This window comes from Python bivittatus, unplaced genomic scaffold, assembly GCF_059951505.1.
Source record: "Python bivittatus isolate LINGU-HERP-01145 unplaced genomic scaffold, Pbiv_v1 ctg000670_np1212, whole genome shotgun sequence".
In the NCBI taxonomy this organism is placed as follows: Eukaryota; Metazoa; Chordata; class Lepidosauria; order Squamata; family Pythonidae; genus Python; species Python bivittatus.
The window spans coordinates 11,708,906-11,732,829 of NW_028277094.1; the positions used below are offsets into that span (position 1 = coordinate 11,708,906).

Sequence of the window (23,924 nt, forward strand, 5' to 3'; positions counted from 1 at the left end):
CCTTTTGTGCCTGTGAATGTGGCCCTATACTGGCTGTGACCGCCAGCCCTTCCTTCGCCCTGACCTTGGTGTCTGTGGCGGCCCCCACCCATCAGAGATGGAAAAAGTGCCCCTCACTCTCTACCTCTGTCTGCTAGGCAGGGCTGTTGCTGAAGGTTGGACGGGGGGAAAGCTGAGGGAGGGGCTTATCAGTACATCAGAACCCCAACAAGCCCACCTTTTCCTTCCTTGAAGACTCATAGGAAATAGTTACTTTGCCAGATGTTGCATCTGGGTCAACTGCTTACAAATCTCTGAGTGGCTCCATTTTCTGTTTCTGTATTTTTTTTTTAAAGGTCAATACTGTAGTGTTTCTCAACCTTAGCAACTATAAGATGTGTGGACTGGCTGGGGAATTCTGGGAGTTGAAGTCCACACACCTTAAAGATGCCAAGGTTGAGAAACTGCTGTAGTGGGTGAAGAGTTCTGCAGTGCTGGTCATGGACAAATCTTTTCAGAGAGATTTGCCTGTCATGGGTGCAGGTGCAACACCTGTGTGAACACACAGGTGAGCTGCTCCAAGAACCGGGGTGTTGTTGATCCTGGCAAATACAGTTAAATATGCCTGACTCCCATTGCACTGGCTTTGCATTCCAAAGGTGGAATAGAGGGGTGTAGGGGGAAATCCTGAAATCAAATAATAAAAATAATAGTATGAGGTAGTATAATTTCTCTCTTTGTACAGTGCCTAGTAGATGATCAACATTAGCTCTTGCAGATGGTGGCAAAGCAAATTTCCTGTCTATTCCCCTTACCAAAGTGACGGTGCTTATTATTTTTGCCCTATGTGAAAACAGTTTTAGTACTTATTTATCACACTCATGCATGTTTATTTTCTGCTTGTTTAGCCTGGTCCTGAAAGTGGTTTATATATCAACAAGTTCCAGAAGGCAGAGAAAATCAGGTTAAATAAATGTACATGCAGACCCTCCAGGAAATAAAGCAGAGAACTGACCAGGTTAGCCAAAAGATGACACAGCCAGATCCAGAACCCCAAGTGGACCTTTCTAAAAATGGGGGGAAATTGTTCAAAAAGTTATCTGAAATCTGGGGGAGAAAGTGAGTGCTTTTGCAGGTAGACCTATAAAGGGGGTGGCTCTAAGAAATAAAATGAAAAGGTTGCCTACGAGGCTGGAATAGAGATCCTGCAGAGCTTGTTAGCCACGATGATGCAGCTAAAACAAGGTTCCCTTTTAGAAAACAGGATTCAGGAAATGGTGAGCAAGCACACTTCCCCAACCTGGCTCCTCTCAGAAGAACTGGAACAAGAGCTTCCATGATTTTTTTAAAAGCGTCAATTCATACAGGATTTTTAAAGCAGAAAACCTATATTCTCTATGTACATTTTTTAAAGACTTTTAACACGTGTGTTTTCTTTTAAAGGAAGAGCTTTCATCTTCTCCAACTTTATCTGAAGTGGGAGCACTCCAGTGCAGTCTTAAAAGTCTGGAGGGCTAGAAACAGGCATGGCAGAAGTTGAAAGGGGCTGTTTACTGCTGCTTCCTAGCAAGATTGGGGTTCCTGGCCTTGGGAAAAGCTGATTTTGGAGGCCAGAAGGGGAAATTTGAGGTTGGATTTCCCACTCTGACATAGACAGGGACGTTCCCCCCAAAGCTTTAGGGACAAAAGGGCCTCATACCTTTGCTGTGGGCCTAATTTTAGATTTTTAGGGTCTTTCATGAAATGGTAATGCTCTGGGAAAGCATATCTAAGGAGAGCTTATCTAACTAGCATCTTGCACACCCTCTCTGAGTACCCTCTTAGCCTCCTCGAATGGTTTGATTCCTCCCCATTTTCTCCTTTTTGTCTCCAGCTCTGGATACAAAGGTACTCGCTGTGGAATGGATTCCAAGCATGGCCTAAACAGGGAATTCTATATAGCTGGAGAAAACCCATGGAAAAATATACCCCTGCACGCAAGTTGAAACTTGTGCAGTGTGTCTTCTGCAGCAGATCAAGCAAGGTCTCAGTAACCTTGGCAGCTGCACGAGGCAGCCGCCGTTGCATAAGAACAAATTGTGTTTAGTATACTAGAGAAATTGCTCAGGAACGAATAGGCTTCCCTTTTGCCCCGGCTTATTTTATCTGCAGCATGAAATTTGCAAATTGTAAATGCCACTGTGGGGAGAAGTCCCATCAGATACCGCACCCTCCTCTCTGCTTCTCCCCAAGGACAGCAAGACCTGAATGTAAAAACAAAACAAAAATAAACTACACCAAATGAAATAATTGACAAAAACGCCCCAGGATGTAGTGTTTTCTCCTGTTGTGTCAGGTGGTTGGTTGTAAATTCTCTGGACTAGGGACCGCTCACTTTTCACACTGTAAAAAACAGAGTATCTTTGGTGCTGCAGAAGCAGTGGTTTAGCGTGAATCACTGCAGGCCCCGTAGAGGCATTCCTCAGTATAAGTGTTGGTGCAGAAAGATTCTCAAATTTTTCTCCCCCTTTCAAAGAATTTCCCCTTTAACTAAAGAGATTTTGAGCAGCTCTGCTTCATCTACCTAGGCCAGAAACCCCATCCCAAAGACATTTTTCCAAGCTCTGTTCCAGCATTTTTCAGTATTCAGAAATATTTTTTTCCTCCCATTATTTTTATGTGCCTGTGAAATGTCATTAGCAGGCTTTCCAAAAAGCTCTCTGAAAAACAAATGTTTGGATTTCATCTGATAAGGAAAGGTCTGCATTTCAGGGAGGAAGCGATAAGAGAATGAGCTGGTCGAAAAGGGCTGGAGGTTGAAGGACCCTGGCCACATTTTTCAGGATACTGTCCTGCTTTTGTTATGGACCACCATCATCCAGTAAACCCTAATTTATAGCAACAATGCCATTTTGCAAGAAAAAAAGAACATTCGGCTCTTGAATGAGACATTCTGTCCTAGGGCTAGATAAATAGATTTGCCTAAAAGCTAGTGCTGTTTCATTCTCCCCCCACCCTCCAAGTTGCCAGGGTGATTTCTTTAGAAAGCTTCCCCACCCCCCCACCCCAATTTTTTACCAGGCACCAGGTGACAGCAGTTCCAAACTTAATGAGATTAGTTGCATCTCCATCAATTAGCAGCAAAGCAAAGCATTACCTGCTAGCTCAGTAAGAACAAAACCAAGGTTTTGCCATTTTAGCGGCAAAATGCCTCAAAAATAGTAAATTAGAGATGTCAGCAGAGAAAGTGCAGCCAGCTGGTCGTGGGGGAGAAGCTTCTGGGATGTGGTGGATTGTTCTGTCTGCCACTGTTTGCTGGACTTTGGTGCTGAGGTGGTTGTTCTCCTTATGGCCCATCGGCACTGGCTATCATGCAAACTGGAACTAGTTTGTGGACTGCAGATGGGATGTGTCAAAGGGGGTTGAGCCTGTAACTTTTTCCACCAATGGAAATCCAGTGACATCATCCAAACTTAGAAGGAGCTCTGAGGCTGGATCTGACTAACAGCCTTTCTGACTAGTCTAGCCCTCTGTGTTCCACATTGGCCATCCCAATGTATTTGGGAAGCTCACAAACATATCAGCAGAGTGATTGCATTCTTCCAATTTGCGTTGCTCCATAGAAGCAGCTGCTCAAGTGTTGGAAGATGTGACTTTGGAGATAGCACAAAGCCATCAAGACTAATAATGTTGATAGCCATTTATGGAATTGGTCTGTTCCCTTTTAGGTCCGTGACATACACTACTTCCACTTCTCCCAGTCTAGTGTCCTCCTAAAATGCTGGGATCAAAGCTTGCAGACTTCTCAGAGGGTATTCTTGGTGTTGTGATTTCTACATCTGGTGGGTACCAGATGTGCTTAATTCATAGGGATGCTGCACAGAGAACCCAGTTCATGTGTCTCTTTTTCCACTTTTAGAACCTTTGTTGATGGCATCACTCATGAGACTGTTATAATGACACTGTCTTTCTCAGGATGTTTCTTTTGGGGTTAAAACTTGACCAGATAAGGATTGAAGTCTTAGGCCCAGTATCACCAAATTGTAATCAAAAGGCATATACATGTGTCCAAAACATGAATGTTCAAGAATCCAGCATTTATACATTGCTCCTTAGCCTTTCTTATACAAACTCTATGCCATGTAATTAACCTAGATAACAATAATGAATTGAAGGCTGGGACAAATACTGAGATCTTGTTAAACATCTCTCTCCCCATCCCCCATCCCAAATTAATCTTGTGCTGCCCTGTAGGGATGCAGAATATTCATTGGAGAGCAAGACCAGAAATGGGCTGGGTTGGCTTTGAGTTATACGCCAGGGGCACCTTCCAAAAAGGAGGTAGGACCAGCTCCAAAGCTAAATTGGATTTCTTTCCTATCTTGTTTAATGCCCTCCCCACTTACCAGTGAAACCTGGCAATTTGGTAAGTGTTAGAGGTCTCTGGGGGCTCGGCCCATCGCTTTGTGGAAAGAGATCTATCCCTGGAGAGTCATACTTCTGCCTGGAGGAGAAGACTAGATGGTACATCATTTCCCCTTGCAGGTTGCTCTGCCACCCAATATTTCTGAGCTTCTGGGAATTGAGTCAGGGATGCCAGTCCCCTCAAGGCTGTGCCCATTCCCAGAACTCTGCTTTCTCCTGGGTGGGACAGACGCTGCTGCCCAACATCTGTCCTCGCTCTGTCTCTGCTGGAATCTCCTTTCCATGCCTTTGTCTCCCCTCCCCCAACAGTTTTCAGCTTTCCGATGTTCACAAATGCAGTCATAAACAAGTGTCGCAATTGTGGCATTTCCTACAGGATGGAAATTCTGTCTTTGGGCTGGCTGCCGCCCGCTTGCAGCTCTACCACTCAGGACAGCCTGCTCCCGAGTTCTTGTTTTTGGAGCTTTTAAAACAGTCATAAATTGGGGCCATTTTTGTTCTGCTGAATGCTCCGTTGTCCGGTGATTGTTTGAGTGTTTATGTTACAGCGAGGTTGCTTTCCTCTTACAGCCAGGCTATAATTCCTCCTTCATGATGAGCACACCAGAAATTGAGTTGGGTGGGCCAGGAGCCTCCTTGCGAATTTGAAATGTGGGGCTGCCCTTAGGGGAAAAAGAGTGAGTTTGGAAATGTGCCTCGGTTAGACCTGTGATGAGGACTGTTAGAAGGAGCAGGCCACCCCCTTGTGCTGCACCACTTGCAGCAGCTCTGTTTCTGGTACGGGGGCAAATGCGACTCCTCCAGATGGCCTCCGTGGGACCCTACATTCAGTAACACTTCATTGAACTATTACAATGGCCCCAAATTGCAAAATCATGGCATTTTGGTGCTCTCATCTGGAATGTTGCAAGATTTTGAGGGTTTGGTAAGTTTTTAATTTTCAATTATTATTAACTATTTTGGTGGTTGCACCAGTGGCCCCAGATCGGAGGGTGGGAATTTTTGTGCTAGCCCATAATTTAAGGTCATATGCATGGATGGGAATTCATCCTCTCTTTCTCTCGGGCAGTCAGGGGAGGGATGGGCCAGCATTTTGTTTTGTTTTAGCAGATTGTGGGTTTATTTCATTCAAGGGAGACGGTGGTTTAAAATTAAAGCCAGGTCAGTTTCTAAACAAACTAACTTCAGAGCCTTGGCTCTCTTGTAGTTTGTTTTTATTTTCCAGCAGGGTTCTTGGTAGCACTTAACAGCAGGCCAGGAATCTGCTATATTGAAATAAATGGTGTCCTCGTGGCTGTGCCAGCAGCCAAGAGGGTCCGTGGGGCAGCGCTTTCCCTTGGAACGTCCTCCTTGTGGCTGAAACGCTTGGCCAGGCCAGGCCAGGCCAGACCTGTGGGTCGGGCAAAAGTCACTCCAATCTGAATGGCATCTTGCAACCAGAGACGCAAAGATTTCTGAAACGGGTGCACGGGTGAAAATTAAACAGTCAGCAGTTGCATTTTAACAGATGCACATTTGCTGGGGTCTCCTGACCCAATCCCAGCTGATCCCCACATTTCAAATAAACTAAGTAAATACATCTCTCCAATATGTTCCTGGATGGCAGGTTGTGCACCTGTACATTTACCATGTGTGGGGGGGGTTCTCTGCAAAGTCCGAGAGCCTGGGTGCTGTTTGGAGGACTACGACTGCAGAAAGTCACCGGATTCTTGGGGACGGTCTGCTGCAGTGCAGGGGAAGAGCCGTAGGGTGTGGCTGTGGCCTCCAATGTGGGTCGAGGGTGTTGCACTAGAGCTGATTCCCTGCCATCCTGGCCATGCCTTTGACATCCTTTGGCTGTGTTCCTTGAACCATACTTTCAGGCACATGCATCTTTGGGGCAGGAGCCAGGTTAAACAACCAAAGTGCTTTTCTTTAAAAAAAAAAAAAACTCGTAGGTTGCCAAAACTTTACCTTTTAAATTAAGTAAACTTTCCTCAGAGAGGGGAAGTGTTTGGGTACAAAGTGTTCACGGAGAAGTATTCCAAGTGTCTATCCGGCCTGTGAAGTGTTTGTGTTAACAGAGTGGCTCCTTCGGTTTTAAGCAGGAATGTGTTTTCTGGAAATAAGGAGAAGAGAGGAAAGAGGGCTGTTACCATGTCCTGCAGATGCTTATACATGATCTCTGTTTGCCCGTCAGTTGCTGGGCACTATCCCAAGCTTCTGGCTCTCCTGCATGCCAGAAGCTTAGATTTGCCAAAACTGCATCATTCCTTGCCCTTCATCCTCTCTTGTGGAGATTCCTCAAAATGTAGGAGGTTAATCTTGGGTAGAGAAGGAAAGAAAGATTAACTTGGCACAATATATTCATTACTGAGTTGATTTTTTTTAACCACCCTTCCTTTGTTGACTTCTGAATGGTGCACACGGATGTGACTTAGGCCTTCCCCTTCACCACAGCCCTGTGAGGTTGATTGGAGTATGTAGTGAATATAGAGGACAGAAGAAAGATTTGCTACCAAGGCAACAATTAGGTAAAGGAGGCTTGAGCCCAGCCAAGAAAGTGGTTTGTGAAAATGACCCAAACAGCCGTCCCCCCTTAATTCACATTTTTATTTTAATAAAGGAAGGGAAGCTCATCTAGATTAAAAGATTGGTGTCAGCCCAGACTAAGGTAGCCCAGACTAAGAGACAGACACTCTGTAGACCTAAAACTGCTTTTATTAGAACAGTTGTAGTAACAGAATCTTGCAAGTCCGAATGTGCTTCCCTTCCTCCCTCTTTTATCTTCATGTGAATTGGGTGGCGTACAATAAAACCAATGTTGGGATCCTGATGTCATGTCCATTACTGATGGGTGTACTAACCCCACTGCTGCTGGTCACCATGGCACGGCCACCCAGCATGGTTAGTTTATTGGGCTCTTTAAAAAGATGGCTCTCCCTCCCCCATATTTCCATATATCTTAGTAATACAGGCTTTGTATTTGCTTATAGCCCCCCCCATCTCTAAGTGGCCCATTTTGACTGCCCAGGTACCAGCCTCCAGCTGCACAAAGGCTGAGTAATTAAACAGGCCAAATGTCAGCTTAAAAGCAAAGGTTTTCCCAAGGTAATCAGAGAAAAGTGAGGCCAAGCTGTCTAAGTTAGGCAACTAATACACAGTGGGTTTCTTAAATATTTCAGCAGCAAGCCATCTAGAGCAAACGTCCTTGGCTTGGTGCCCTCTGGATGTATGAAGAGACAGCATCCATGATCCTGAGTTGAAGCTGCTGGCTGGGAACCATAGGTGTTGTGAAGGGGCCTGTCGCTTTGTAGAAGGCTGGAAGAAGGCCTTCACCCATGGATTCTGATTCAAATGAAAAGCCTACTCTCAATAAAAGCTGCCCAGTTCTTGCTTTGGTTTAGATGGGTGTGATTCCTAGAAGAATTCCACCTTGTTCCAACCCACCCAGCAGCCTGTTGCGACTTGTTTGCAGGGCTGCGCCCACTTTTTTCCCAACTCTCCACCCCTCTTCTCATGTACTTGTTGGAAAGAAGTACTACAGGAACCTTCAACATGATGAATTGTGCTTTTCTGTCCCTCTCCCATAAGAGATCATCCATCAGGGTGACTGAGTGTCTCCAAACCAGGCCTGAACCCAGATTGAAAAGGGTATAATTGGGTTCTCCAGAACATGTGCAGCTGCACAGACACACCTTCTCCCCGCAAAACAGAGTATTTAGGATTGGGCAGTAATTGACATAGTCCTCTGGATCTGGCGAGGATTTCTTCAAGAGGGGACAGGTTGCTGCCTTCTTTAAGGCTGGTGATATCACTCCGTCCCACAAAGATGTATTCACACCTCCATAGATTCATCCAGTCACCATCCTCAGGTTGCTGGAATAAGCCAAGGTGAGGAAGAGGCTGAAGAGCATAGGGTAGGTCAGACAACTACAAGCATTTGGTCCAAATCTTGAAAGGGATTGATCTGGTTACGCCAGATGGTGCATTAGATACATCAATATGTATTGCATCATCTGGTCAGCATGAAGTTGAGCCATTTTATCTTCAGAGGGCCTCGCCAATCTATCACAGCAGGTCTGTGAGAAGGTCAACATAATGGTGGTGGGGAGCAGGTAACAGGTCTTTGACTGTTGCAGTTGGCTACTTGAGGATGCAGTAGAGACCTCAAACTATCTTTGCAGGCATAGCTGTGAGCACTTCATTTGACTGGCATCGTACTGAACTTTCCCTGCTGTGCTCCAGCTGTCTTTTGGCTTCTCACTGTCCTGAGCTCCCCAGAGGACCTGGGAGAAGCTAGGGCTCCAGAGCAATGAATAAGACCCTCAAGGTGATCTTACCAGTGCCCTGTTTTGCTTCCCCAATGATATAAGTACCTCTAGCTTCTGGAAATTGCATTCAACAATCCATCAGATTCCAAAACACTCCAAGGGTGGACTGTGTTAATGGTTCCCTCACTCCCAAGGGAGGGGAAAGACACCACGAAACCAAACTTCACTCTTGGCCATGTCCGTCGGGGCTCCTCTTAGGCTGTGCCTTGTCATCATGATTGGGAACTAGGGCAGTCCAGTAGCAGTAACTATTGAATGCCAGATGCTGAGAACAAACAAGTTAGGCTAATGTTGCTGGTTTTGTTGATGGATCTCCTAGAGACATTTGGTGAGGAGCAGAACTGCAACATGGGTACAGGTGAACTCGCTTCTAGCCAGGATTGCCATAACTGAGAATTCTGGAGGGCTGAAATCAGTGCATCAGGATGCTACCCATGATTGGGAAATAGATCGATCCTCGGGTCAGTTTATCCAAGCTTTTCTGAAGTGCTCTGTTTGGCGGTCAGGGAGAAGAATTGCAGACAACGGCCTCCCCCTTTAGAAACAACACTGTTTCCTCCCTCTGAAGTTGCACGTGTTGCATTGAGAGGAAAACCTGACTCATGGTTGTATGGCAAAAAAGCCAGAGCTGGAGAAGAGATTGTTGCTGCAAAGTTCAGTGGTTACAAGGGTGAATTTTCTGAGAAGAAAAGAAACATCCCCCTTTCTCTTCCGGTCAAGGCTGAAATTTCCGTGTGCTGTTGTGCTGGTTTTTCCAGGAAAGGGAAAAAGAAAACACTTGCTGAAGGAAGGACCTTGTCACTTATCCTAAAACTTAGCTTCTGTGTCAGCAAGAAGGGGTTAAATGTGAAATAGAGGCTAGCTTGCATAATGGTTATCAAGGGCTCTCCCCCCATGCCTTCTTGAGGCCACACAATCCAGGCCCTCCGTAAACAAGCAGGAGCGCAGAAGCCAGCAGCCACTCGCCAGGAGAACGGCCGTTGCTTTTTCCTTTGTCTATCTGGACCCCTGGCATCATGACTTCCCCACCCAATTTTTTTGTCAAGCTCCAATCTGTGGCCATTCTTCTCCCGCCGCCCTGCCCCCCAACCACTCTGGAGTATAAGTTTGGATTTGGTGGGTGACGGGAGGGTCAAGAGAGCAACGGAGCCATTTCCAGCATGTCTGCAGAGCCAAGGAGGGGTGATGGGTGATGACACCCATTCCATGTGCCAGAAGCATGTTCAGATAGAGACCAGGCAATCCAGAGACACCTCACAGTGCACCAGGGGTGTTCATTGGGACAGCAGGCAGAGGCATTTTCCATACACTGGCACAGAGGAGGGAGGGAGGGGGAGGCGAGCATGAACCAGCTGGGGAAACGAGAGCCAATGTGTGCCAGGATGAGATGAATATGGAACAAGGTCCTCTATTGGTTGTCTGCCCAGACGTTTGGTTGCAAGGAGAAATGTAATTGGCTGCTTCCTCTTACCATGTGCAGCTTCTTGTAGGAAATGCCCTTCTTTTCTCTCTCTCCTTTTTTGCAATAAAAAAAAAAAGACCAATATCAGACAATGGCTGACTTCAGTTTGCTGCTGTATCAGGGATGGAGAGGTTCTGTTAAACTGAATGTCCAGGGGCTTCTCCGGGTGAGATTTGGGTGTGTGAGGATCCCTCATGACTGAGCTGGTATTTCTTCTTTTTTTCTACAGGTTGCTGAAAAGTGCCTTCTTTGAAACTGGCATCGCTACAGCTGCTTCGACCCCTGACTTGGACTTTTCCTCACTTGCATTCCAAAGGGGATAGAGAGTGTGCACGATCCACGCACTCCGTGTATCTCTTCCTCCTTTTTCCTTTTTTTTGAAAGAAGCCCAACGTTGCTTGCGGCGCATCTTGGCCAGCAGTTCGACAGCCACCTTTCTTTTTCCTTCCCTTTTTCCACTTGGTTTGCTCAGCCATCTTTGTGCCCCCCTTCCCAAATATGTAACAAACTTGATTCTGGAAAAGAAAAGAAAAGAAAAAAGAAAAACACAAAACAAACAGAAGGAAATAAAAAACATTTCTTCCACCGGTATTAATACTTGCAGCTTTGTAAATGTTTCAGGCACAGGATGAAAGGATAGAAACTTGCTAAAGATTTCTTCTCTGCCAAGAAACAAAACCATTCTGCTCAGTCTGTACCGCCGCAGCTGTATTTTCTTGGATTGGTTTGGTTTTGTGAAGATAGTTGAAACCCGTAACTTGAGAGCACAGAAACCTTTGAGGAGGGAGTAATAGAGGAATGCAAGTTGTTTTGAAATAATTTTGGCAGTGGCACAAAACATTACACACACACACACACACACACACAAATATATATATATATACACACACATATATATACATATATATATATATATATACACACACATATATATATAAAAACATATATAAATATATAACATTTCTATTTTAACTTTGACAATTGCACTTTTAGGAGCTGGCCTCTAATTTGATTTTTTAGTTAATTCTGATGAGATTTCTATTTTATGATTGGCTAAAAGTTTAACCTTTTCTTTTCGACAAGCATAATTTGAGTTTGATGAAACCTAAGTGCTGACGAATAGAAATTTTACCAAAGCAACAAGTTATTTCTTCACATTTTTAACTTGAATTTCCTTTTGATAAAGAAATCCCCCCACGTTTTCCCCCCTCTTCAAAAAAAAAAAATCATTAGTATTCACCTGAAGAACTTTGTGTTTCCCTCTTCCTCCCCTTTTTACCCCCTTTTGGGGGCAGTTTTTTTTAATATGGCTCTGAACGTTTCTTTGGTTCGTGATACAAAATGGCTGACATTGGAAGTCTGTCGGGAATTTCAGCGAGGAACCTGCTCTCGTTCTGACACGGAGTGCAAGTTTGCTCATCCTTCCCGGAGCTGCCACGTGGAAAACGGACGCGTTATTGCCTGCTTTGATTCCCTAAAGGTAAGGATGGTCTAACACCTGTTTTGCTGGGGTGTCAGCTGTACTCTGGAAGCTGAAAAGTAAAAAAATCTCCTGGTGCACAACCAGTTCTTTCCCCAACTTTGGGGAGCTCAGAGATGAACCGTGCAGGTTGTGCGTGCATGCAAATCCCCAACCCAGTTTTTATTCTCAATAAGGACAAGTAAGGACCAGAGGGTTTGGAATGCAGCATATGCAAATATGAAGGGTGCATATTTGTAAGCGTGTGCATGGAATCTCACATTAAGGGCCCAAAACTGCAGGGGCAAGCATGTTGTACAGGCTGTCACGAAGTGGGCATGAAAATCGCAAATACTGGCTTAGCAGAATGGGTCTTCCTAAATGCCCTCCGCGTGTCTCATTGCTTAAAAAAAACCTCTACTTTCAAAATGCAGCCATGGGCTCCTTTTTTTTTTTTTTTTAATTTATTATCAAACTTGTATGCTGCCCATCTCCCCCAACGGGTGACTCTGGGTGGCTCACAATAATAAAAAAGAAAAAACACAAGTCCCTCCAACCATGGATAAAATCTATAAATAATTAAAAAACATATATTAAAAATGCCCTAAAACCTCCTATAATTTTTAGCCCTAAAAACCTGCAAGATGCTGGGGGGGGGACAAACCCATCACCCCACCAGCCATCTTCACAGGTGCGGGCCCCCCTCCGGCCCCCAGGCCTTCTGGCAGAGCCAGGATTTAATCCCTTTCCTGAAGGCCATGAGGGAGGGGGCACACTGGATCTCAGGAGGCAGGATGTTCCATAGGGCGGGGGCTGCAGCAGAAAAGGCTCTCTGCCTAGACCCCACCAATCGAAATTCCTTGACTGGTGGGGTCTGCAACCTGCCCCTTCTGCTGGACCGAGTGGGGCGGGCTGAAATGACGGGGGTGAGGCGGTTCCTCAGATAATCTGGTCCTGTGCCAGGTTTTATTTTCTATAATGCCTGGGGGCTTCTGTGGGACAGATGTTATCATCCTATTTATTGTGGGGGGGGCTAATGGAATTCTGGCATCAGCAGAAAGCTACAGACCCTGCCTTGGTGCCACTGGACAATTAGCAACAGACTGATTTCCACTGATTCTTGGTGGGAAGGGATAGTAGGGCTGAAAAGATTAAAGCAAGCTGACTATTGCATCTGGAAAGGTAGGAAACAGGCTGGAAATTTTGCCCTGTTCCTCTTCAGCAAAATAACAACAATACAGGTCCCAGTCATCAGAAAGGGGGCTGCAGTGACCTTGGAGCATAGGCTGCTTTGCAGAAAGGAAAGCTGGGGTAGAATAGTCACTGGTGGAGGAGTTTTTATCCCAGATATTTTATGAATGACAGTTGCCTTTGCCACCGGCCTACACGTTCTATCACCTTGTTACTTGGCAAAGCCAATTTTAGCTGGAAATGCAGCTTCTCATCCTTGTATTTCACCCTGATTCTCCTAAAAAATTTGTAGCGACCGCAGAAAAAAAGTTTTAATTTGGTAGCTTTAGAGATGGCCTGCTGACTTTCTAGGTTGACTTCTTTGAACATATCCTTCATTTATTTCTCACTGCCTCAATCCAAGAATGCAAGAGGGGGTTCAGGAGGCATACATTGCGTAAAATGGCCTCTAGACTCCCCCAGTCCAAAAGACAGTCTGTTTACTTACCTGAAACAGAATGCAGGTAGTCCTCCTTTAGTGACTGCCTCATTTTGTGACCATTATGTCAGTGATGAAAAAGTAACCTTGCGATGAATTCTTGCATTTACGACCTTCACCAGTCTGTAAAGCAAAGGGCAACTGAAGTCAAATTGCAAGCACAGTAGCAGTTTCACTGAGCGACCACTTCTCTTAACAACCAAGTTGCCGGTCCCAATTGTGGTTGCTAAATGAGGACCACCTGTAAGTAAAGCTGCTTGTATCAGAAAAATACATGGAATTGGCTTGGATGCCCACAGAGATGTACACCATTGATCTCCTTTTCGTCTTTCCCACCATATGTAATTTGTTGTGGATATTTTGTTTTGTGGAGTATGTTATGTTCCCTTTTTGGGACTGGGTGAATCAGAAGTTAAAATAAAAGTTTGAAGGGGAAGGAAGGTGGAGAAAAACCCATGGAGACATGTGAGGTTCTTTCAGAGAGGGGTTTAGCCATCTACAAACAAATCACAGTTCACTGATTACTTGATGGTGATTGTCTGACCTTGTCTGAATATTCAAGTTAGTGAATATGTTCACTGTGTTTGAACTGGAACATTCTGAATGACAGGCAGCAGTAAAGCAAAATGAATTGTGTGCTCTTTTAATGCTGCATTTTTTAAAAGAGTTCTGGTTCCCCTTCCATCTTTAACCTTGTTAAAGCAAGGCTGGAGAGGGGGGAATAGTCTGAGGTCACTCCAGAAAGGTCCATGGCTGAATGAAGATTTGAAGCTGGGTTTCCCCAGATTTCACCTGATCCTCTGATCAGTCTAGGAGCAGCAGTGTTTATCTGAGAGAGGAGGGAAGTCAAGAAAGTCAAGATGATGGCCATGATTAGATGATTGAACAGACCATTTTGATTGCTCCTGAAATGATCCAACTTGAAAACACACTGCTGGAACACTCATAAGCCTATTTTATATATGCTTGGGATACCAAGGTGGACACAGATGGTGTGGCTAAAAGCAAATTGGAAGAATTAAATTTTATTACTGTTGACACCAGCTGGTTATTCCCTGTCCACCCCCAATCAGTGCACTTTCATTGATTTTTAGCTAAAGAGGGTTTGAGTCATAAAACACATTTAGGTTCCTGCCATGGGAGAACCATATGAGTGTGTGCCAAGAGTTTGGCATGTGTTACATATGTCTACTGTTCACACATGTGTGTCCAGACAGACTTGGGAACAAGTGGTGGTTTTTCAGAAGCATTGTGTGTACACACACAACAAGCTTCATGCAGTCTGCTCTAACCAAGTGGGGAACTCTAATTTGGAGTGTAATAGCTCAAACAGCTGCAAGTGTAACATTCCAAGCTTTTTTTTTTAACACGTGTAACACAAGAAAAATCAGTTGGTTGAAATACCTGGTATTTCATACTATTTCTAATATTTGTAGGAAAGGGGAAGGTCTTTGCTTAACCATTATGATTGGTCTCAAAATCAGCGGCTCTGGTTTTGATGCCCCCACCCCATTTTAGGCACCTCTAAAAAAAATCCAAACTCACCAGTTGTGCCATGTGATTTCAATGGATGATGTTTGAGTTAGACTCCGTAGGTGTTGTCTCAGGGAAGAACACTTTTGGCTTGGATATAAAAGATGGTGAGATCTCTGGGCGATCAAGGCGGTTCAAGGGAAGAAATTTTGTGGGTGAGGAGGTGCATCAGAGGGAGAGCAGAAATAATGTGTAGAGGTATTGCAAAGTCTGCTGATGGTGTTCCTTTCATCCTTGAGTTAATTGTAAATGTGGGCTAAAATCTGCTAACGTGCTGGCTATGTTCATACAACATACGTAACCCACCCCTTCTATTTGTGCAACATACTAAGCTGGGTTAATTTTTTTGCAGCTTGGTCCATTGTGAGAAGCCAACTCTTTTCGTTCATTTCTACCTCAGTGTCTTGTGCAAATCCCAGAAAAGAGATTAACATAGTACCAGGGTAAATGTGTGGGGGGAACACAGCAGAAGGAGAGGCACTCTTGCCCAGTTTGAAGGTTGTTCTGGGGTTCTGATTAAGACGGTCTGAAGTGTCAGCCATTCTCCTCAAGGTGGTGCAGAACAAAATGGGCCTTTCCTTTGATCCTGTGGGTGGAAAGGATGGGGCTGCATTCCCATGGGCATCCCATAGAAGTCAGGGTGATGTTGCATGTATCAAGAGGTCAGTGGGCCAATGATGCAAGTCCGGCACTGTGCATGCAGGAGTAATGAAGGTGCCCAAAGGATTGGCCAGTCAGTTGGCCAGTAACGGGTCAGTGCCCTTTTCCCTGCCAAGGCTAGGTCATGGCTAGATTCTTTTGCCATCTGGCCCGTGCCTTGGCACTAAAGGGGTTTGCCCATGCCCTGGGAGCAGCTTCTGTTTCGTCAGTGGAGCATTGCCCTCTTTCACCGCCAAAGGAAGGACAGGGCACTCGGCTCAGGCTCTGAGACGCCTGTCTGGCCCTCACAGCCTCCCGCCGTTCCATCCTGGCCCAAAATGGACCCATGAGCTAAGGGAGCTGAAGGTAGAAGGCAAAAAGCCATTTGGGGACAGGAAGGGCATCCCCTACTTGCTTCATATTGTACTTTTCCCCAACTCATTTCAGTTCCAGGGCCAGTTCCTGATCACAGAAGAAAGATTTGTTTGTCCTGTCCGGCATGGAGCAGTTTAAAATACAAAAAGCAGTGCAACCTGCACGATCTAATCAAGCCTTGATGGACACATAAGAAAATTTGGGTGCAGGTGAAAGAAACTTGGAGATCTGAAGACTTAACATGGAGTGAAATATTTGTATTTTAGATCTTGTTCCACATTGCTCCAAGGAGCTCAACAGGTTCTGTGTTTTACCACCCAACAGCCTCATCAGGCTGTGCGAGAGAGGGAGAGCATTGACCCAATGCTTCACTGCAGGCTTTTATGGGAGGAAAAGGACTCACATATGGATGTGGGCATTAATTAGTGCAAGAGATGTTTCCTCTCTGAAATGATGTGACCGTTAATTCGTCCTGTCTCTGCTGTGCTTTATTCAGAAAGCCGAGAAGCTGGAAAGGCCTGTCCTTTGCCTTCTCAAGTGGATATTTGATAGCTAATTCCCTGATCCTTGAACAATGTTGGGTCAAACTGCTGCTGCTGCTGCTGCTGCTGCTGCTGCTGCTGCTGCTGCTGCTTAAAAAGGAAGGGTTTCTGAGTGTATTTTCTCCTGTTTTCCTTTGTTCTGCTGTGTCCTTGAATGCTGTGAGTTGCAGTATCCATGCAAATACTTTGGATTTCAAGAGTAATATGTTTACCTTGCTTTTCTGTGACGTTTGTTCAGTGGTTAAATATTTTGCGTGGCAAATCAGTTTGACTCCTGTATTTGGGATGCAGCCAACACAATGACTGAACTAGGTTTTTTTTTAAGACCTGTGAACATGTTGGGTTTTGGACTTGAAAACAAATTAGCTCAGCTCACAAAGCAGAACTGATCCAGCTCACCTCCAAGAAGGCAGCAGGGATCTCCCTTTGTCTCCTGTTAAATTTGGAGCTCCTTTGCGTGCTGGTTCTCTCACTTCTAGGGATAAACTGAGTTTATACTTGCAGCTTTCTTCTACTGATAGAAAACTTATTGCATTTTCTGGCTAATGAGAAAAAGGAAAACGAATCTGTATATCAGAGGGAAAAAGTAGTGGCAATTAGGAGGTTGTAACCAGCCATCTCCTTTTGGATCATGTTACATTGAGCACAGCCATGCAATTAAGGTAATTGAACCGACAGTAATCCTTAAAAATGCACACGAGGAATTGCAGAGAAATGCTGGATACTTATGTGGGAGCAAGCTGTGACAATAATTATAAAAGAAGGCAGTCCTTCCTGCTGAAGGGTTTCCAAACCATCTAATTCCTGAAACTCTTTTTTTTTTTAAAAGAAATGGAGATGCCCTTATCTAAACTATGGCTGACGTATTCCAACGGTTCTTCGTTGCTTTTTCATTTTCCCCACTCTGCCCCAAACAAGCATCAGTTGATGTTTTTTGTTTCTCCCATAATGCAGTTGGAGTCAAGTCCTGTTTCTGCTACTCACCTTGGCATCTGTGGGAAACAAGATGGTGGCCTGGGGTCATATCCAAGATGGTCTCACCTTGAGGAAGGAAGCTGATGCTCACAACAGCTGTATGGAAGGAATTTCCATGCTCAAAGACAGGATGCCACTAAAGTTTCTAAAGGGGAAGTCTCATCTCATGCATGGCTCTTCAGTGTTGAAAGTAGGTTGCTAGTTTAGATGGACCTTTGAATTTGCCTGCAAAGTTCCTCGTAGGTTTTGTAGTCAGGGAACTTGATATAGGAGAGCCATACATGTTAGAAACCTCAGTATTCATGGGTGCCTTCGTGGTATGGTCAGAAAAGACAAGATTGTGGCCATGACACTAGAAGCTTTGATCATGCTGTTGAGGTTGCCATCTTGAAGATGCCCTGAAGATGCTCCTATCAATATCTTTATCTATCCATCAACTTCTATCTGTATACCACTAAAACTCTTGTGTCTGTTTGTAACCTTTAACTGGGCAAAACAGTGCATCACAGGCCAACAGTTTTTGAATCAAGGTACCTCAAATGGGCTAACTTACAGAATGTGTCCAAAATCCAGGACCCACAACTCCCATGGAATTGAAATTTGGCAAATTTTATAGAATATTTTATGACATAAAAATTATAAAACATTTTATGACATAATACAAAATGTCATAAGACATTTCCTGTGGTCAACTCCTGATGCTTGACTGTGCTGTACAGTTCAATATGAACGACATGGGCTATTTTCAAGGCAGACACATCTCTGAATATCTCCCTGAATTTTTAAGAACTTTTCCAATGAAGGCAGCACATTAGAAGCTTTGCCATTGTGGAAGGCATTGAGGAATATCTCTGAAATGATGTTACGGTCTCTTAACTAGGTAGGTAGGTTATCTCTACCCACTTGGGTTACCTGATCCATGGAGGTAGATATAAAGGATTTGACTGTTAGGCTGGTAGATTCTTGGGCAGCTTCCTTGGAAGGATCTCCTATTCTTCTAGATCTCTGAGAGTGAACACTCTGAGAGTGTTTTGATATTCTGTGGCCAGCACTCCTTTCCAGTCTTCATATTTCAGCTATTTCTGCTGAAAGGGTGTTATGGGGACAACCTTGCAAACTGAAGAGCAGAAAAATTACCATAGCGCTGAGCTTGAAGTCACATAAATATTTCAGGAGCTCTCGATAATTTCATGCAGCATCCTCATGGTTTGCACGTAGGAAGCAAATGGCACTTTCTTACTGATTGGCTTCAGCGGACCTGCCTGAGCTGTGCGAGGCAGCTTGCGCCCGGGCCGTTGGAAAGGAAAAACTGCTTGTGGGCCGTGCAGTTGCTCTCGTTCTGCCGAAGTATCTGCAGCAGCATTAAGTTTGGAGAAGTGAGACTGAGGTGCCTTGTTGGTTGCCCCCACAAGAAAATTAGGGCATCACTGGGTGGAGACAAGATTTTCACAGTTAGGCCTGCAAGTAGGTGACTGATAGACAGATGCATAGCACAGATTAGGCCAAGGTCGAAGTCCAGCACAGCAGAAATCAGGAGATCAGACAGATTGTCTCTGGCCCATGGCTTCTTTTGCATTGGAAGGGTTATCTTATGTGTGAAGTTTAGCAAATTGATCTGTTCTCCCTTGCAGTAGCACTGGTTATGTGTTCGGTGGCTGTGAATGCCTCGGATTCCCAAGCTACAGTTACTGTAGTCTGCTATTTTTTATGAGCTGTGGTCGTTGCTATTTCATCATAATGTTTATTTAGGTTTTTAACCCAATTTACAGTGGTTGGGATGCCTGCAGCTCAGAGCTGGCTTTGACTGCAGCAGCATATAAACCCAGTAAAAGAAGATGGAAGAAAGGAAGGAATTGAGATGAAGCTGGATCTGAAAGGAAATCTTGAGAGGCGACAGTCAATGTTTAATATTAACAAGACTGGATCCACTGGATCCTCCAAAAAGTTGGAAGTGAAGTGAAGTGGGGTGATTTCCCTGCCCCATCTGATTGACCATCAAGATGTTCCTGGATTCACCTCTAGTCTCTTAAGATGTTAGGAATGGCTGACAAATCCTGGACACTATTTTAAGTTTGTAATCTTTCAAGCATAAGATAAACCTACATTTGTTTTAATTAAGATTTTTCCCCCTTAGCCAGCAATAAAAATGAGGGAGAAGATTAGGGAGAAGTTTCTTTTAACCATTTATTAGCTGGCTGTGATTTTTCACAAAACGGGGTTTCCCCTCTTGATTTGCTGAAAAGATCATTAAACTAAATGCCTTTTTATGGTGGTGTTGGGGCAGAGGGAGAAGTGAGAGCAGTGAAACATAGCAGCAGTTGGGCATCTCGGGGTGTCCTCACTGGGTCTGCTAGAAGCGAGCCTGGCTGAGAAACTTCTCAAACTGGAAAAATTCCCAAACTGCCCTTAAATGCACTAACTCCTCAGGCCGGGAGAAATGGATTTAAAGAAGAAAGGCTGCTGTAGGACCACCCGTGTACAAGGAAGTCCGGTGGATGATTCCCAACTGCATTGTTTGTTTGTTTCTTTTAACTTGGTTTGAGTAGCTGCAGGGCAGAGAGATGATTCATCAACTCCGATTGACACCTAATTGCTCAGTCCCTATTGCAAACAGGAGATACGGATCAGGGTCGGGCCTTGTTTTCCATCCTGGTCTGCTTCAGCAGTTCTTCTTGAAGAAGTCACAGTTGGCTGGGGTCTCACAACTCACCACACAAGAAATTGTAGTTTACAAGTCACAGCCTGGGTTCCCAAAACACATTCAGCTAAAACCAGACAGGTTGTGGGATGGCTTGGTTCAGCGTGTGAATCCAGCTATTCTCAGAAGCAGAGATTTTATTCCACTGAAAGCAGACACACAGCTCCAAAGGATTTAGCGTCCCTCCTATATTTTCATTTTCTATATACTGTTTCGGGCTGGAGTTTAGCTTTTGGCTGTGGCCATATAAGACTTTTATGAAAGAATTACATGTCTTCGTTCAGGGAATTTTAACAGGTGCTGCAGGGGCCAGGTAAAGGGTTCCTTCAATTTGTAATCCTTCTTGGGTTTCTTGCTGATGTTTCTAATTTTTTCCCTACAAAATAAGTTAGTTATGGAAGAAAAATCCAGATTTCTAAAGAGCTGGATTTCTGAACAAGCCAACTGGAAGCCCCCCACAAATGAGGGTGGGGATAACAGAACAAAAACAGGATTTATTAGTAAAGGATAACATAGACTGTTATCAGAGATAGTTTAATCTCTCTAGTATGAGCTGGTCCCACAGTTGACACTGGGAACTTAATGGGATTGCAATAAATAAATTGGGATTAATTGGAATTTATTGGAATTGAAAACCAACTTTGTTGACTCTGACTTTGGCACGACTGTGGAAAGCAGCACCAAGGAGGATTAACAGTTCCTGGAGTTGTACTTGACATGCTGTGTTTCTAATTCACTGGTGGCTTCTCATGGGGAGGAGCATTCACACCGACATCCCATGCCCTCCATCTCAATCTAAAACAGCAGAATCAGAAAAAAAAACCAAACAAACTTTACTATTTGATTCTTCTTATAACCCAGCCTCAGGTTTATATCTTAAAGGGACTCTTAAGACGGTTCTCAATTCCTTTTAACAGGGCACATCTGACTTTTCCCTAACCTGTTTCTGTTTGCAGGGAGGTTTTCCCCAAATGAACATTGTGCACTTCCCCCTTCCCCAGTCTTTGCCTGCATTTGTACCCAGTTGCTTCTGTAATCCCTTTATAGAAAAATAAAGAAGGTGCAGCCAGGTTCATGGGTACAGTTGAGCCATTAGCCCCGTCTTAGAAATGGTCCCCACATCTTGAACAGCTGGGCTCGCTCTTCCAGCATTAATGTAACAAGCCTGTCTCCGTCTAGTCCTTTGTAAATGGGCCAAAGGGGCCATGAGGGTCTTGTACAATTTGAATTATAGTTGGAAGGGGTCGCAAGGGTCATCTAGTCCAACCCTCTGCAATGTGCAGGAAAGCCATTTAAGCCATCCTGGAGAGGTGAGGGCTCTCCAGCTTCCTCCTAAAAAACCTGTCGAGATGGGGAACCCACCACCGCCAGAGTTGGCTGCCGACCACGCCTGGCTTGTGCCCAAGAAGTCCCAGTTTCCTGCCTCGTTCCCCGACTTCCCTACTGACGATGCTTAAGCGGTCTCCTTCGCAGCGGCTTTGTCCTCTTGTGACCTCTCTTTTCGCTGGAGAAGCCTGGAGAGTCGGCTTTCCTTGTCTTCGGCAGGCTTGGGGCAGCCGACTCCTAATTCTGGGCCTCTAAAAACAATTATTTGGCGCAGCAGGCTGAGAAACCATCTCCCGGGGATTAAGGCTTTTCAAGAACGGCCTGTTGCCACTGTGCACAAGCGGTGGGATAAAAGGCCCAGTGAATACCAGCCCGTCACATCTCAGACCCCTCGCTGTTGATTTGTCGAGGTTCTCGGGGCTTAAAAACCACTTTTCTCTTGGTTGCTCTCCCTCGCGTGGGATTGCTCACCTCACGTGCAGCCGGACGAATTCAGAATCCATTCTGTCTCCGCCAGAGCCAGAATGAGGCAGCAGGAAGGGTATTACATTTTTCATTTCTATGCGATTTATTTTTATACTGCTCTTCCTCCCAAAGGAACCTATATCAGTGTACCAAAAAAAAAAAAAAACCCTCTGTAAACAGTTCGTGGATAAAAACAATAAATCAGACTCCCATTAAAAAAATCATGGGGCTACAGTAATTTAGAATTTAGATGCAGAATGAGGATGTCAGGAGATAGGCTGGCTAATTTGAGTTTAGGAGCTTAAGATGTGGTGAAACTGGTTTGGAGGAACCAGAGTTTTGGTTTTGGACAGATTGGTGCAATCTGCGACATGCTGAGATGCAAGGAGGACGCGCTGGGGTGGTGCACCCGGTTCTTAACTCCTGCATTTATCCAGACCTGGGTCCACACGTGGTGCATTTGCATCCAAGGCCTGTCTAATCAGGGCACGAAAGCAGGGTCCTCAGCCCTCAGCAGCTTGGGCTATCCATCTGCCTGCCCCCTGCACTTATTTCTCTTCTTGTTTTGCTGCTCATTTTGGTGGAAAAATAGTATTTGGATGTCTGAAGTAGAGGGTTGGTGGCGTCCAGGGTGTAAACTTGCCTGTGCACGGAAGTCCCTTTTGACCCGTGAATAAAGCAAATCCTCCCAATCAGATCTGATTTCCCCTCTCAGCATAAGAGGATGGGCAGTTAGCAGTGATGGGTGGGCTGCAATATTTTGTCCAGGCCATATTTGGGCCCAGCGTCCATCATGCAACAACAGCCTACAGGCAGCAGGGAACAGCCTGGGCTTGTTTTTTCATGAGGATGTTTCTGGAAGCCTGCTTTTTCTTGAAAGGTTAATGGGCTCTTGAGAAATAGAGCTGCTCATTTATCAAATGTCCCACGTGCTTGTTAGAAATTAGGATCGAGATGGAAAATAATAGGGGGAAATGGCCGCAGAGGATATAACAAGGCTGATACACATCTCTCGGATATCACAATTCCATCTTACCAATTTACATGTAAATAGAATTACTGACAAACACTTTGCGTATGTCTGTACAATTAATCTTGTTAGAGCAAGAACTTGTCCATTGCAGAGGGAAAGGAAAAGCTCTTCTGAGCTAGTCCCTTCATAGTAGAAAAGCTGTCTCCTGGCTGGGGATGATGGGATGTGTACAGAGGTCCTGGTTGAAGAGGGCTTCACTACAAGTGGAACCGCAAAGTGTAAAGAAACTCCTAGTTGGATCTAGTTGTGACCTGGTAGTCACAAAACTTCCAGCAGAATTAATAGGATGGGTTTTGTGTCTCCCAGAGAAGTGAGCATGACTAAATTTGATGGTGTACAAACGTTGTTTAATGGCTTATCTGTTATTTCTTTGGGTCATCAGGGCCCACAACTTCCACTTCTACCATTCTTCAGATTTCAACTATGATTGTTTCTCTTTTGGGCAGAGGGAGCTTTAGAGGAGAATCCATTAGTCTTAGCAGAAATGGGCTTATGGGGATAGATCTGGAAAACGATACCTTTTGGTTTCCAAACGCCCTGCTGTATGGGCGCTCCTTCCAAGGGAAGGAAAAATAGCCCTTGCATGCTTTGATGTAGAGGAGAAAAATGGTGGTGGAAATTGGGAAGCAACAGTACAAGGAAACCAGGTTTAAGCATCATACTTGCTCAAGAGATCCAGCTGCAGATGTTCTCAGCTGGTGCACCTTAGATTTTCTTGGCTTGTTGTACGAGCACCTTGTGGGGAAGGAGAGAATTACGGCTTGCATCTTCAGCATTAGCCTTCCAGCTTTGGAAGTTGTGATCGCCACTTAATCTGCTTCTTTGCGCCGGGTAGATACAAGAGCTTTGCGCGGCTGGGAAAGTAACAGGTATCTGAACATGTGAGCCAAGCATTAGCCATGCTTCCTCGGGGTGGTTGGGGGTTCTGGCCAATGTTTAAGGCGCAGGGGATTTGTTTTTGTTTTTGTTTTTGTTTGTTTTACTGTTTGATTGTTTTACGGTGGTTTTTATAGTTGCTGGTTTTACTATTGTTGTGAGCTGCCTAGAGTTGT

At 44.8% G+C, this 23,924-nt stretch overlaps 1 protein-coding gene across 8 annotated transcripts in view; it reads left to right on the forward strand.

Moving 5' to 3' along the window:
- MBNL3 (muscleblind like splicing regulator 3) overlaps positions 1-23,924 on the forward strand; it is a 64,291-nt gene that overhangs the window by 9,842 nt on the left and 30,525 nt on the right. For 7 of the 8 annotated variants that reach the window (XM_088151743.1, XM_088151736.1, XM_088151744.1 and 4 more), the window contains exon 2: positions 10,388-11,638. In XM_088151743.1, the coding sequence (XP_088007869.1) occupies positions 11,465-11,638 (174 nt within the window). In that variant the 5' untranslated portion in view covers positions 10,388-11,464. Of the gene's footprint in view, positions 1-4,804; positions 5,309-10,387; positions 11,639-23,924 lie in introns of those variants that run through there. The other variant, XM_088151738.1, reaches the window with a different exon arrangement.